This window comes from Doryrhamphus excisus, chromosome 21 (genome assembly GCF_030265055.1).
Source record: "Doryrhamphus excisus isolate RoL2022-K1 chromosome 21, RoL_Dexc_1.0, whole genome shotgun sequence".
In the NCBI taxonomy this organism is placed as follows: domain Eukaryota; kingdom Metazoa; phylum Chordata; class Actinopteri; order Syngnathiformes; family Syngnathidae; genus Doryrhamphus; species Doryrhamphus excisus.
The window spans coordinates 12476442-12491624 of NC_080486.1; the positions used below are offsets into that span (position 1 = coordinate 12476442).

At 44.4% G+C, this 15183-nt stretch overlaps 3 protein-coding genes across 3 annotated transcripts; 1 reads left to right on the forward strand and 2 right to left on the reverse strand.

Annotated features, from left to right (window-relative positions):
• The first annotated feature begins 572 nt into the window (after positions 1-572).
• On the forward strand, positions 573-11197 carry LOC131109150 (uncharacterized). The gene is made up of 7 exons (XM_058060815.1): positions 573-677; positions 766-3281; positions 3356-3473; positions 4221-4454; positions 5963-8526; positions 8601-8718; positions 10568-11197. The coding sequence occupies exons 2-7, from the start codon at positions 806-808 to the stop codon at positions 10809-10811; spliced, it is 5754 nt and encodes a 1917-aa protein (XP_057916798.1). The 5' UTR covers positions 573-677; positions 766-805; the 3' UTR covers positions 10812-11197.
• On the reverse strand, positions 10946-11824 carry LOC131109228 (C-C motif chemokine 20-like). Its single transcript, XM_058060973.1, has 4 exons — positions 11722-11824; positions 11537-11639; positions 11257-11331; positions 10946-11183 (listed from the first exon to the last, which is right to left on the reverse strand). The coding sequence occupies exons 1-4, from the start codon at positions 11792-11794 to the stop codon at positions 11138-11140; spliced, it is 297 nt and encodes a 98-aa protein (XP_057916956.1). The 5' UTR covers positions 11795-11824; the 3' UTR covers positions 10946-11137.
• Positions 11825-14246: 2422 nt separating this feature from the next.
• On the reverse strand, positions 14247-15138 carry LOC131108694 (C-C motif chemokine 20-like). Its single transcript, XM_058059910.1, has 4 exons — positions 14973-15138; positions 14788-14890; positions 14525-14599; positions 14247-14451 (listed from the first exon to the last, which is right to left on the reverse strand). The coding sequence occupies exons 1-4, from the start codon at positions 15043-15045 to the stop codon at positions 14406-14408; spliced, it is 297 nt and encodes a 98-aa protein (XP_057915893.1). The 5' UTR covers positions 15046-15138; the 3' UTR covers positions 14247-14405.
• Between the last annotated feature and the right edge of the window lie 45 nt (positions 15139-15183).

The following is a 15183-nucleotide window of genomic DNA, read 5'->3' on the forward strand; positions in this document are numbered from 1 at the left end:
ATAGGCCAGTAATCATTTATTAACTACTACTAAAAAAAGTGATATAGTGAAGGAGAAAGAGTGTAACCGCAACATAGCGAGGTACGAGTGTAATTTGCTTGACCTAAAATCTGAATGGCAAATAGTGAATGTGCGGGGATCTGCTGTATTAAGTGAGAATGTACTTACCGTATGTTTTCACATCTTGTGGCTGTTTACACACTTCCCTGCTTTTATTGTCGCTGTGGGTTCGACTTCCCGATTGATAATCTTCCTCTTTTTAATTTCATTATTGCTGAAAAATACACATTAGGGAACAGAATACATTTTTTACATTTTTTTTGCATTGCATTGCATTTTTTACATTGCACTATTTTAGTGCAGCCTTGTCGGTGTTACCTATATGACAGCCGTATCAATAAAATGAATTGAAATCGGAAAATCGGAAGGATGTTTGGGCTCCCGCTCATGCAGCTTCACTGGCCTGCACTGCCATGTTACTAACACCACTGTCTTGCTGTTCAATCAGCAATAATGGCTGTTCACATCATGTCATTTTTAAGTGAAGTGACCCGCCCACTCTCACTTCCTCACACGGTGTCCACAGAGGACAGGAATCTTCCTCTCACAGAGACAATTTATTTCCAAGCGTGTCTCACGCTGGAGTTGGTCTACTGTTTGATGTCTTCTGGTTAAAGGTAAGTTTTTAAGACTGCTGACTTGCTATTCTGGCTCCATGTTTTTTGTTCATACATTTTTCTGTCTTATAAATGACTTGTTGACTAGGCCTAACTTACACTTTGGGTTTGGAAGATTGGAATACGTCATGATGGAAGATGACGGAACACCAAACAGAAAGTCCACAAGGTTTATTTTCATTGTCTTCTCTCTGACTATCAACAATTGCATTGGATTTTCACTGAGGAACTGTCGAATCAGTTCCGACCGCGCCATTTGTTTGAGCAACCTTAATGCTGTCCCTCGTGACGTCCCGCGATCAATCAAAGAGTTTGACTTGTCCAGTAACAAAATATCCAAAATACAATTCAGTGACTTCAGAAATTACATGGCCCTGGTAGAGTTAAAGTTAAATTGTAACATCATTTCACAGATAGAAGAAGGTGCCTTTGCTGACCTGCGCTCGCTCCAGAGGTTGAATCTGAATAATAACCGGCTGGCACGACTGGGAGACGTTTTTGGTGGTTTGGGCAACCTAACTGAGCTGAGAATCACCAGCAATAACATCAAGAGCGTGCTGTCGTCCTCCTTTAAGCCTCTGAGGAGACTGACCTTTCTGGACCTGTCCTACAACAAACTGCAGAAATTGTTATATGTTCATCATGCAATACAACATCTACCAAATCTACAGTATCTGATCATCAAAAGTATCAATCTAAGTATTTTTCAGTCTTGGGAACTGACCAACCGCACGGTGGGTCTCCAACACCTTGATTTATCCCACAATTCCATTGATGTCTTCAGCATCACCGCAGATGTTTTCCAAAACCTAACGTTGCTAAACATTAGCAGCCCCCCAAGGAAGCACAAGATGAAATGGGACATTCGAGAGCAAACGCTGCTCAGCCGAGTGTCCACCCTCGACATTGGCGGGACACACTTGGAAAACATCAGAACATTTTTTGAGAGCTTCAATTTTTCACTGACTTCTCTGATGGTAAAAGCAACGAAACACAACCTTAAAGAGCTGCTCGGCATCGCCTGTACCATCCCAACGCTGACGCAGCTCCAAATCAGACGCAACAAGCTCAAGATGGTGGATTCAGGTCTGTTTCAGCCATGTTCCGGTGTCACAGAGTTGGATCTCACTGAAAATGGCATCCAAGGCACCTCCCAAGACTCCTTCAGAGCCCTTCAAGGGCTGAAGAACTTGAGTTTCAGCCACAATAAACTCACACTGGTCCCGCCTGCCATCAGGAATCTGACCAGGCTTCTGGAACTGGACCTGAGCTCCAACAACATCACCTCTCTTGGTTGTGATGACTTTGCAGAGTTGGGCAAACTCACGGTGCTCCGTCTTTGCTGGAATTTCCTCACAACCATCAGGCAGTGCGTCTTCAAGAATCTGACCAACCTTCAGGTCCTCAATATGCAGAAGAACCAAATCACACGACTGGATTATGCTTTTAAAATATACTTGCCAAACCTCAGACAACTTCGACTGTACGGCAATCAACTCACCACCATTGAAGACGGCGAGTTTAAGGGCTTGCGGTCTCTTCAGTACCTGACCCTGCACGGAAATCATATCAACAAGCTGAAAAATGGTTGTTTCAGAGGACTGACTATGCTCACAGATATCCTGCTGCAATCCAATGACATCGGAGAAATAACCCAGGATGTGTTCAATGATCTGATTAATTTAAGAAGGTTGCGTTTATTGGATAATCACATCAAATACAATTCCAGCGCAGCTTTGCCAAAGCCGCCATTCGCTCGCCTTTCTCTCTTGGAGAGTCTCATCATGTCGGGCCAACACAGCAGGCTCAAGAACTACTTACCACGCAACTTCCTGCAAGGTTTGACCAACCTCTTGGTCTTTAATACCAGGAACGTCCAGCTCTTGTCCTTGCATCAAGATATGTTCAAGTACACTCCTCTTCTGCAGAGGCTGGACATCAGCTCAAACGACCTCGGGGATGTCTCGCCACATTTGTTTGCCCCCATCCAGAACCTTCAAAGCCTCTACATTTCCAGAACAAGTCTTCAGTCGCTAGATTTTTTAAAGGAGGCCAATCTTACCAAGCTGGAGTTCCTGCAAGCACGAAAGAACCAATATTCAGTCATCACTAAGGAACAGCTGGAAGACCTTCCTGCTCTGGCTTATCTGGATCTTCAAGGCAACAGTTTCACCTGCGACTGCGACATCATCTGGTTCATCCAGTGGGTAAATGACACCAAAACACAAGTTTATGACGCCTATAACTTTGTATGCAACTACCCCCCGAACCTTAAAGGCTCCAAGCTCCTGGACCTTGACATCCGATCCTGCTCCGTGGACATTGAGTTCCTATACTTCATCTCCACCACATGTGCCATCCTCTTGTTCATGCTGACCACCTCCACCTACCATTTCCTGCGATGGCAGCTGGCTTACGCCTATCACCTCTTCCTGGCTTTGCTGTACGAGAGGAAGCACAGGAACACGCAGCCTCAATGTCTCTACGACGCTTTTGTGTCCTACAACGCCCACGATGAGGCCTGGGTCTTCAGAGAGCTGCTGCCCAAACTGGAGGGGGAACAGGGCTGGAAGCTGTGTCTGCACCACAGAGACTTCCAGCCAGGTGAGGACTCGCTGTTGTAGTACCGCCTCCACTCCAGCTGATGTCACGCTGACGCTAAGTTTCATCACCAACAGGGAAGCCCATCATTGACAACATCACAGAGGCCATCTATGCCAGCAGGAAGACCATCTGCGTGATCAGTCGGAGATACCTGGAGAGCGAGTGGTGCTCCAGGGAGATTCAGGTGGCCAGGTAAAACTCTACAAAGCTGTAGTTTGCCTCCACTTTGAAGAAAAAAGGCACTTAAAACGGTTTCTTTTGAAGTTCATCATAAATGAAAACCATTTTTTAAAAAGGGCTTCGCTATCCATCAGTCTGCTGCAGACATGGGAGATCTAATCATTTTGTTTCTCAGCAAATACACTAACCTTGCAAGAATAAGATAGTATGCAAGTGTTGCTTGTTTGTTTGGGTGACCAAATGTCCCGTTTTGCCAGCACATGCAGTACCTGTCCTGCCTTAATGTCTCGTTGTGTTTTGTTTTTTCTTACAAGCCATTTTTTCCTAATACAGAAGAGACAATATTTTTTATCATTATTTCATTGCAGAGATTTTAAATTTATTTTTGGACCATTGCAACTTACCAAAGAGATATTATTCTCAGCATAACACATAGTCAGTAACCTCTGACAGTCCAATGTGAATGTGCGTTTTTGGTTATCGATAGAGTAGTACAGTATTTGTAAAACCGTGTTCCATCAAAAGGATGCATACTTTGTATTGAAACTACAAGGCTTCTTTGATTATCATTTGAGCAGCTTTTTGTCGAGCAGATTGTCCTGGTTTTCTGTGTCCCACTGCTAAATGTTACATTGCTGTAGGCATCCAGGGATGCAGATATTTTTTTCAAGTGTTTATCTGATTCATGGCATCTGTTAGAATGGAGGAGAAACAAACCTTGAACACTCTTCTAACTCTTCACCTGTCCGCTTCTCCAAGCTTCCGCCTGTTCGACGAGCATAAGGACGTCTTGATCCTGGTCTTCCTGGAGGACATCCCCGTCTGTGAGCTGTCTCCTTACTACCGTATGAGGAAGCTGCTGAAGAAGTGGTCCTTCCTGAGCTGGCCCCGGGCTGCCCAGTGCACTGACCTGTTCTGGGAGAAGCTCCGCCAGGCTCTGAAGGCCAAAGAAAGTCCAGGTGGGGAGATGCTACTGCTGACTGTCGACGACGAGTAGTGAAGATGATGGTGACAGCACCTCGAGAGGCTCATTGAGGGGCTTCCAGAATGAATAAGGAAAAAGCAAAGAGTTTATATCAGTTACAAAAAGCATAACAAGGAGGAAGTTTTGTTGTGAATAGATACAATTAAGCTAATTTGTGTTCAGTATGTGCTTTATGAGTGTATGCTTGTAAACAGTCTTTCCTGCTTGAAATGAATTGAAAATACAATGAATTAAACGTGACATTCTACTACACAGCAGTATATAACAATGTTCATTTACTTTGTGAAACTAGCATGCAAGTTAATTCAACATGTATTTCAGTAGTAGCATAAGACACACCTAGCCAAACTAGCTTGTGCTCATTAGTTAAGAAAAACGCCTCAAGGATGTACATTAATGTCCTTAAACATAAAGGTCCATCAATAAGACTAACCTCACAGTATATCAGTCACTTACAGGTTTTGTTTTGCCTCAACCAAGAAGAGTTTGAAGAGTGTGAAAAGGACACTTCTTGCTTCCCCAAATACAGCTTTTGCACCAAATGACCTGCCGCTGACAGTCAGAGGCCGTTCGATGGCGGTGCCACTAACTCACTACCAAAGACAACAATGACATCTAGTGGAGAAACAGAGAATTACACAAGCATTGCATATAAGTGAACTTGGGGGAATCAGTAAAAACATAAACATGTAACATTTGCGGCCTGGAACGTATGCTGTTCCTTTTTACCTGTATTTATTTATATTTCTATACATTATTATTATAATTAAACTATTGCTACTTATGTTTATATTTTGGAGAACTAAATAATTGTTTGACAAAAAAATCCAAATACCAAAGTGGGAATGTGAAGGAACCCACTTTCACTTGCAATGTATTGACTCTGTCATGCAAGTCATAGTTACACATTTCCTTTGAGTAATGTCTAATTACTGTGGGTTCTACGAGACAAACTTCCTCTTTTCCATTTCACTAATGCTGCGTAATGCCTGGAAGAAAATTTCACAAGTTAGGCAACAGAGTAAATTTTTTTACCTTCAAATCGAGCAGCCTTGTCAGTGGTACTTCCACAAGATGCCCGTCGAGCATCAACTGCTCCCTACCATTCACATTCAATTCACAATTATAATAATAATCTCAATAAAGACAAAACATATTCACCAAAAGCAAAGTGATTAGGAAATAGAAATGATGCAACCATGTGCATCATGCGCCAATGTAAGGTTCATTGAAGTGACGGTTATTGCTTGACTGCTTCAATAAAATATAATTCATTGTACAGTTTCAAGGGACTTGTCATCTCGGAGGTATGTTCACATCATGTCATTTTTAAGTGAAGTGACCCGCCCACTCACACTTCCTCACGCGGTGTCCACAGAGGACAGGAATCTCCCTCTCACAGAGACAATTTATTTCCAAGCGTGTCTCACGCTGGAGTTGGTCTACTGTTTGATGTCTTCTGGTTAAAGGTAAGTTTTTAAGACTGCTGACTCGCTATTCTGGCTCCATGTTTTTTGTTCATACATTTTCGTCTTATAAATGACTTGTTGACTAGGCCTAACTTACACTTTTGGTTTGGAAGATTGGAATACGTCATGATGGAAGATGACGGAACACCAAACAGAAAGTCCACAAGGTTTATTTTCATTGTCTTCTCTCTGACTATCAGCACTCAAATTGGATTTTCACTGAGGAACTGTCGGATAAGTTCCGACCGCGCCATTTGTTCGGCCAATGGGCTCCTGGCTGTTCCTCGTGACATCCCGCAATCTGTCACAGAGTTTGACTTGTCCGTGAACAAAATATCCAAAATACGAGTCGGCGACTTCAGAAATTACACGGCCCTGCTCGAGTTAAACTTTAAACGTAACTCCATTTCGCAAATAGAAGAAGGTGCCTTTGCTGACCTGCGCTCACTCCGGAGGTTGAATCTGAATAATAACCGGCTGGCACGACTGGGAGACGTTTTTGGTGGTTTGGGCAACCTAACTGAGCTGAGAATCACCAGCAATAACATCAAGAGCGTGCTGTCGTCCTCCTTTAAGCCTCTGAGGAGACTGACCTTTCTGGACCTGTCCTACAACAAATTGCAGAAATTGTTATATGTTCATCATGCAATACAACATCTACCAAATCTACAGTATCTGATCATCAAAAGTATCAATGTAAACATTTTTCGTTCTTGGGAACTGACCAACCGCACGGTGGGTCTCCAGTACCTCGACTTATCTCAGAATTCCATTGATGTCTTCAACGTCACCGCAGATGTTTTCCAAAACCTAACCTGGTTAAACATTGGTGGCCCCCCAAGGAAGCACAAGATGAAATGGGACCTTCATGAGAAGACGCTGCTCAGCCGAGTGTCCACACTCGATATTGGCGGCATTCACTTGGAAGACCAAAGAGCGTTTTTCGAGAGCTTCAACTTTTCATTGACTTCTGTGAGGATGAACGCGATGAAACACAACCTTAAAGAGCTGCTCGGCATCACCTGTACCATCCCAACGCTGACGCAGCTCCAAGTCAGACGCAACAAGCTCAAGCTGGTGGATTCAGGTCTGTTTCAGCCGTGCTCCAATGTCACAGAGTTGGATCTGGCCGAAAATCGCATTCAAAGCATCTCCCACGACTCCTTCAGAGCCCTTCAAGGTCTGAAGAGCTTAAGTTTCAGCCGCAATAAACTCACACTGGTCCCGCCTGCCATCAGGAATCTGACCAGGCTTCTGGAACTGGACCTGAGCTCCAACAACATCACCTCTCTTGGTTGTCACGACTTTGCCGAGTTGGGTCACCTCAGGGTTCTCAGTCTATACCAGAACTTCATCAGGACAGTAAAGCAGTGCGTCTTCCAGGATCTAAGGAACCTTCAGGTCCTGAAGTTGCAGACGAACCAAATCACGAGACTGAATGATGCTTTTAAAAGATACTTGCCAAATCTCAGACAACTGCGACTGGACAGGAATCAACTCACCACCATTGAAGACGGAGAGTTCGAAGGCTTGCGGTCTCTTCAGTACCTGACCCTGCACGGGACTCTTATCAGCAAGTTAAAAAAAGGCTGCTTCAGGGGACTGACGATGCTCACAGATATCCTGCTGCAATCCAATAACATCCGAGAGAGCGAAATAACCCAGGATGTGTTCAATGATCTGATTAATTTAAGAAGGTTGAATATATTGGATAATCACATCAAATACAATTCGAGTGCAGCTTTGCCAAAGCCGCCATTCGCTCGCCTTTCTCTCCTGGAGAGTCTCATCATGTCGGGCCAACACAGCAAGGCCAAGCACTACTTGCCTCGCAACTTCCTGCAAGGTTTGACCAACCTCTTAGTCTTTGATACCAGGAACGTCCAGCTCTGGACCTTGCATCAAGATATGTTCAAGTACACTCCTCTTCTGCAGAAGCTGGACATCAGCTCAAACGACCTCGGGGATGTCTCGCCACATTTGTTTGCCCCCATCCAGAACCTTCAAAGCCTCTACATTTCCAGAACAAGTTTTCAGTCGCTAGATTTTTTAAAGGAGGCCAATCTTACCAAGCTGGAGTTCCTGCAAGCACGAAAGAACCAATATTCAGTCATCACTAAGGAACAGCTGGAAGACCTTCCTGCTCTGGCTTATCTGGATCTTCAAGGCAACAGTTTCACCTGCGACTGCGACAACGCTTGGTTCATCCAGTGGGTAAACGACACCAAAACGCAAGTTTATGACGCCGATAACTTTGTATGCAACTACCCCCCGAACCTTAAAGGCTCCAAGCTCCTGGACCTTGACATCCGATCCTGCTCCGTGGACATTGAGTTCCTTTACTTCATCTCCACCACATGTGCCATCCTCTTGTTCATGCTGACCACCTCCACCTACCATTTCCTGCGATGGCAGCTGGCTTACGCCTATCACCTCTTCCTGGCTTTGCTGTACGAGAGGAAGCACGGGAACACGCAGCCTCAGTGTCTCTACGACGCTTTTGTGTCCTACAACGCCCACGATGAGGCCTGGGTCTTCAGAGAGCTGCTGCCCAAACTGGAGGGGGAACAGGGCTGGAAGCTGTGTCTGCACCACAGAGACTTCCAGCCAGGTGAGGACACGCTGTTGTAGTACCGCCTCCACTCCAGCTGATGTCACGCTGACGCTAAGGTTCATCACCAACAGGGAAGCCCATCATTGACAACATCACTGAGGCCATCTATGCCAGCAGGAAGACCATCTGTGTGATCAGTCGGAGATACCTGGAGAGCGAGTGGTGCTCCAGGGAGATTCAGGTGGCCAGGTAAAACTCTGTAGTTTGCTCCACTTTGGAGGGGAGAGGCACTGTTTCTTTCAAATTTTTCTATGGATTTGGCATGTTCTTCCCGTGTGTACATGTGTTCTCCCATTCCAAAAACATGCATGTTGGGTTCATTGGAGACTGTAAATTGTTTATAGGAATTAATGTGAGTGTGAATGGTTATTTGTCTATATGTACCCTGCCTTTGTCTAGAGACCAGTCCAGGGTGTACCCCACCTCTCGTCTGAAGTCAATTGGGATAGGCTCCAGCATAGCCTTGCGACCCTAGTGAGGAACAGCAGAGAAAATGAATGAATTAACTAATAAAAGTTAAAAAAAATTAAAAAAGGAATTTGCACATCTTACCATAGTCGCAGACCCCCCACACACACACAATTCACACAAGCAATGTTTAAGAACCCCGAAAATTAAATCAATTCTATCCCATTTCTAACAATTCCTTAAAATTCCACCCAATAACATTCAAAACTTTTAATGTTTCCCGAGCTTTTACATTTGACATTACATTTACATTAGACATTTCTTGAGCTTTGCCAAATGTCGGTCAGTCAGCTACAGACGTGGGATTTGTACGTTTGGTCATTTTGTTTTTTCATGCTAACCTAGCATGTTATGCTTGGACGCTAGCTAGCATGCTAGCCTTGCTAATGTTTGTGTCCTCTTTCCCGCCATTTAATATTATGTTGTTGTATGTCTTACAATGGACAAGTCACAAACCTTGCCGAATGTCTGTCAGTCAGCTACAGACGTGGGATTTGTACGTTTGGTCATTTTGTTTTTTCAGGCGAACCTAGCATGTTATGCTTGGACGCTAGCTAGCATGCTAGCCTTGCTAACGTTTGTGTCCTCTTTCCCGCCTTTTAACGTTATGTTGTTGTATGTCTTACAATGGACAAGTAACAAACCTTGCCAAATGTCTGTCATTCAGCTACAGACGTGGGATTTGTACGTTTGGTCATTTTGCTTTTTCAGGCTAACCTCGCATGTTATGCTTGGACGCTAGCTAGCATGCTAGCCTTGCTAACGTTTGTGTCCTCTTTCCCGCCTTTTAACGTTATGTTGTTGTATGTCTTACAATGGACAAGTAACAAACCTTGCCAAATGTCTGTCAGTCAGCTACAGACGTGGGATTTGTACGTTTGGTCATTTTGTCTTTTCAGGCTAACCTCGCATGTTATGCTTGGACGCTAGCTAGCATGCTAGCCTTGCTAACGTTTATGTCCTCTTTCCCGCCTTTTAACGTTATGTTGTTGTATGTCTTACAATGGACAAGTAACAAACCTTGCCAAATGTCTGTCAGTCAGCTACAGACGTGGGATTTGTACGTTTGGTCATTTTGTTTTTTCAGGCTAACCTCGCATGTTATGCTTGGACGCTAGCTAGCATGCTACCCTTGCTAACGTTTGTGTCCTCTTTCCCGCCTTTTAACGTTATGTTGTTGTATGTCTTACAATGGACAAGTAACAAACTTTGCCAAATGTCTGTCAGTCAGCTACAGACGTGGGATTTGTACGTTTGGTCATTTTGTCTTTTCAGGCTAACCTCGCATGTTATGCTTGGACGCTAGCTAGCATGCTAGCCTTGCTAACGTTTGTGTCCTCTTTCCCGCCTTTTAACGTTATGTTGTTGTATGTCTTACAATGGACAAGTAACAAACCTTGCCAAATGTCCGTCAGTCAGCTACAGACGTGGGATTTGTACGTTTGGTCATTTTGTTTTTTCAGGCTAACCTCGCATGTTATGCTTGGACGCTAGCTAGCATGCTAGCCTTGCTAACGTTTGTGTCCTCTTTCCCGCCTTTTAACGTTATGGTGTTGTATGTCTTACCAAGCTTCCGCCTGTTCGACGAGCATAAGGACGTCCTAATCCTGGTCTTCCTGGAGGACATCCCCGTCTATGAGCTGTCTCCTTACTACCGCATGAGGAAGCTGCTGAAGAAGCGGTCCTTCCTGAGCTGGCCCCGGGCCGCCCAGTGCACTGACCTGTTCTGGGAGAAGCTACGCCAGGCTCTGAAGGCGCAACAAGATCCGGGTGGGGAAATGCTGCTGCTGACTGTAGACGACAGAGCGCCATGATGATGATGATGATGATGATGATGATGATGATGATGACAGTGATGGAGGTGATGGCCTATAGGGGGCGCCACTCATCATGATAACTAAATAATAAATAAATACCATCCATTCAAACAGACAGGGGTGGTGTGAAAATGTGTTTAATAAATTAACAGGCAATAGCTTTTTCAACATTTGAGAACTCCAGTGAATAGGAAGATGTGAGGACGTTACAAAGTATTCCAAATACTACACTTTGCTGTTTATAAAACAGAGCTTATTTGACTGTGCTTCTGTGCTACAGGAAGTGGTTGTAACTAGAGATTGTGTTCATGCTGCAGCGGCGGTCATATTGGCCTGTTTTGGGCCTCTGTGCTCTTCCTCCTGCGCTCACTGCCAGGAAAAGAACATTGCTTGGACATATGTTTCAAGTGAATCCAAAAAATATGCAGTATGGTATACTCACTCGATGCACCTCATCCCTCTTTGGGTCCAGTTCCTGGACGGGTCGGCGCACACGAACCTGCCGGGCACGTGGAAGCTGGGAAGACCAGAAAGAGGAACCGTGGAAAATGAGTGCACTGGAGGAATTTGGCTTGTTGATTAACCCAAGGTTATATTTATTTAGTGCACACGTCCTGGCCAAGGTTCCCCCCTGACAGGAGCAAAAGATTCTACTATATGTTACAGTTTTGTAAATGTTTATTATTTTTTATTTATTCATTCACGGAGGTTGGTAAACTCACATGACAGCGTTGATGTCGCAGGACTTGCCCATGCTCTGGATGGTGTAGCCCAGCAGTCGTTGGCATGGCAACTTGATGTCATGGTACCTCAAACAGCAGCTGGCTGGAGTCAAAGATGCTACGTTTAGATTGAAAAATAACAAAGTCCACGTTTCTTTACCAGAGCCGAGGTGGCTCGCTCTCACCTGACTGTGTTCTTCCAGTGAAGGTCATAAGGACGAGGAGCGATGTCAGGAGATACACCTTGTGGCCTTCCATGCTGCCGCTGTAGTGGTAAGACGTGTTGGCTGTGTTGGGTGAAAATGTGTCGTTGTGAGCGGCCACCCGGCTCCTTAAGTAGGATGTCTCTCTGCTGGGCTTTTGTCTGCGTCAGAGGCGTGCCGTCATGCTTGTGCAATGGCATGTGCCATTGTTGTCAACCTTGGGAGGAAGCCAGGAGTGAGAGCAGAGGTGATCGTCTTCGACTGCATGGGGATGTCCTTGCGTGGGTGTCGAGAAATTACGAAAAGGATCACAGGTTCTATCCGGGCCTGGGTAACATTCAAAGGTCGCAGAGAAACCTCAGCGTGGGCAAAGTGTCACTTCTTTATACGCTTGTATGCCACTTGCTATTGTTTAAATGTTACTTGAAGAATGTCCTGTACAGTTAGCACAAGTTTTAGAATGGTCTCTTTGCCTTCAAGTGTATTAGACTACTAAGATTACTACTAAGATTAGATTACTACTACATACTACTACATACTACTACTACTATATATTACTACTATAACTACTATCTAATTTATGGCAGCACGTCAGAGGGCTAAAAAAAGATGCCTGCTATAATTAGTAACAGATTAGCAAGGTGGAAATATCCCGGCATGGCCTGTGTACTCATGTTGACGTAAAGTATTTCCTTGATGATGCAAGCATTGAAGGCAGGCGATTTCTTGCACTGATGTGCCGCTCCTTTTTTTATTTATCTTCATTATCTTAACTTTGGACCAAAGCTCTGCCTCAATGAGCCATTGTGTGTGTGTGTAACTTGATTTGTTGCAACACAAGCAGTACAATTAGCGGAAAAATTCATGACACAATTGATGACACGTTCAATTTGTTTTTAAACATGAGCTCACCTTTTGTCTGAACAGGTAAATGAGTGACTTAGCTAAACCGTGGTGAAAAAAACTCCCAAAGGAACTGTTGTGGCAAAAAAAGGAGGTCACAATGCCGGCAATAGTTCCCCAAAATAACATTTCCTTGACATCATTCAGGTTTAGTGCGGATCTGGATAAATGTGTCACTGTTGGGGTCCATGTTTGTTATTTTGCTGAGTTGCCATGAATTTAAAACACATTTTTGTGGTAAAATATGTATTTTAAAGACAGTTGAAATTGGAATATACATCATTCTGCATTGTGTTTGGACAAACAAGTGCTGCATAAACACACACCCTGCACAAAGAAAGCGTTGAGGGAAAAAAAAATCCCCGGCTTTTATGTCCCGATTGGCACAGTAGATTTATCACGGGAATGTTTGACGTATTGCGGACCACTTACATCGTAAACCACACCGCCTCTGTATATCTAAATCACCTGTCTTCCGCTCCATCTTTGATAGCGTCCATGTGACACAATTGTTGTAAGAATGACGTCCATGACTTTTGGCCTGCCGGCTTCGTCCTGTGATGTTATTTCATACATTCCGACACATTCCAACATCTTTTTAGCTAACAACAATAGACAATCCAGAATAATAAAGCTTTACCAGAGTCCCAGAAGCAAAATAACGAAGCAAAGTAAATGATTTCCATGTTTATTGCAAAGCAAACATGAAGCACACACACACAGTCAAAGAAAACATCCAAATAAACGTGTACTTGACTAAAAGAAGGAAAATAAAAGGATTGCTAATCCATGACCTGTGGTGTGATCCTGACTCACAGCTAGTTTGGTCATAGGTTTTATCCATTCTCCCAATGGGGTTCACCCTGGGTACAACCTGGACTACTCAACCATTCAGATTGTTAACCCGTCATGTAGAGTGCAGACTTGAGTCACACTTTAATTAAAGAAACCAACGATATGAGTGTCACAAGCGGTTGACCCGAATATAAAACGCTATTTTTACCTAAAAATATTGAGGCCGTCTTATAGTCTTCAGATTTTCTGCATGCAACCAACAGGTAGCATGTCCTCAGACACACCAGTGCAACCTGGAGACCGGTTGGGCAAGTTACCGACTGTCTTATATTTAGGGTTGTCTTATATTTGGGACAGTTTTATATTCTGGGTCATCGTAATACAGTATATGAGGTTGTCTTATATCAGGAGCCGTCTGATATTGTAGGTCATCTTATACGAGATGTCGTCCTATACCTGAGCCATGTCTTATATTTATGGTTATAGCGGGGTTGTTTTTATATTTGCGGTTGTCTTATATCAGGAGTCGTCTTATAGTTGTAGCAAGGGTCATCTTAGATGAAGGATTGTCTTATATTTTGAAGCGGTCCTTCCTGAGCTGGCCCCGGGCCGCCCAGTGCACTGACCTGTTCTGGGAGAAGCTCCGCCAGGCTCTGAAGGCGCAGCAAGATCCGGGTGGGGACATGCTGCTGCTGACTGTAGACGACAGAGCGGCATGATGATGATAGTGATGGAGGTGATGGCCTATAGGGGGCGCCACTCATCATGATAACTAAATAATAAATACCATTCATTCAAACAGACACGGGTGGTGTAAAAATGTGTTTAATAGCTTTTTCAACATTTGAGAACTCCAGTGAAGAGGAAGATGTCAGAATGTTACAAAGTATTCCAAATACTATTATAAAACAGAGTTTATTTGACGGTGCTTCTGTGCTACAGGAAGTGGTTGTCACTAAAGATTGTGTTCATGCTGCAGCGGCGGTCATCTCTGTGCTCTTCCTCCTGCGCTCACTGCCAGGAAAAGAACATTGCTTGGACATATGTTTCAAGTGAATCCAAAAAAGATGCAGTATGGTATACTCACTCGATGCACCTCATCCCGCTTTGGGTCCAGTTCCTGGACGGGTCGGCGCACACGAACCCGCCGGGCACATGGAAGCTGGGAAGACCAGAAAGAGGAACCGTGGAAAATGAGTGCACTGGAGGAATTTGGCTTGTTGATTAACCCAAGGTTATATTTATTTAGTGCACACATCCTGGCCAAGGTTCCCCCTTGACAGGAGCAAAAGATTCTACTATATGTTACAGTTTTGTAAATGTTTATTATTTAGAGGTTGGTAAACTCACATGACAGCGTTGATGTCGCAGGGCTTGCCCATGCTCTGGATGGTGTAGCCCAGCAGTTGTTGGCATGGCAAGTTGATGTTCTGGTAGCTCACACAGCAGCTGGCTGGAGTCAAAGATGCTACGTTTAGATTGAAAAATAACAAAGTCCACGTTTCTTTACCAGAGCCGAGGTGGCTCGCTCTCACCTGACTGTGTTCTTCCAGTGAAGGTCATAAGGACGAGGAGCGATGTCAGGAGATACACCTTGTGGCCTTCCATGCTGCCGCTGTGGTGGTAAGACGTGTTGGCTGTGTTGGGTGAAAATGTGTCGTTGTGAGCGGCCACCCGGCTCCTTAAGTAGGATGTCTCTCTGCTGGGCTTTTGTCTGCGTCAGAGGCGTGCCGTCATGCTTGTGCA

What these genes read in the sequence shown, in the direction of transcription:
- LOC131109150 (XM_058060815.1), top strand. Translation starts at nt 806, where the DNA reads ATGATGGAAGATGACGGAACACCAAACAGAAAGTCCACAAGGTTTATT. An exon ending in CCACAGAGACTTCCAGCCAG is followed by an intron (nt 3,282 to 3,355) that starts GTGAGGACTCGC and finishes CATCACCAACAG; the next exon opens with GGAAGCCCATCATTGACAAC. An exon ending in CCACAGAGACTTCCAGCCAG is followed by an intron (nt 8,527 to 8,600) that starts GTGAGGACACGC and finishes CATCACCAACAG; the next exon opens with GGAAGCCCATCATTGACAAC.
- LOC131109228 (XM_058060973.1), bottom strand. Translation starts at nt 11,794, where the DNA reads ATGGAAGGCCACAAGGTGTATCTCCTGACATCGCTCCTCGTCCTTATG. An exon ending in CACTGGAAGAACACAGTCAG is followed by an intron (nt 11,640 to 11,721) that starts GTGAGAGCGAGC and finishes CTTTGACTCCAG; the next exon opens with CCAGCTGCTGTTTGAGGTAC. An exon ending in TGCGACATCAACGCTGTCAT is followed by an intron (nt 11,332 to 11,536) that starts GTGAGTTTACCA and finishes TGGTCTTCCCAG; the next exon opens with CTTCCACGTGCCCGGCAGGT.
- LOC131108694 (XM_058059910.1), bottom strand. Translation starts at nt 15,045, where the DNA reads ATGGAAGGCCACAAGGTGTATCTCCTGACATCGCTCCTCGTCCTTATG. An exon ending in TGCGACATCAACGCTGTCAT is followed by an intron (nt 14,600 to 14,787) that starts GTGAGTTTACCA and finishes TGGTCTTCCCAG; the next exon opens with CTTCCATGTGCCCGGCGGGT. An exon ending in AGCGGGATGAGGTGCATCGA is followed by an intron (nt 14,452 to 14,524) that starts GTGAGTATACCA and finishes TTTTCCTGGCAG; the next exon opens with TGAGCGCAGGAGGAAGAGCA.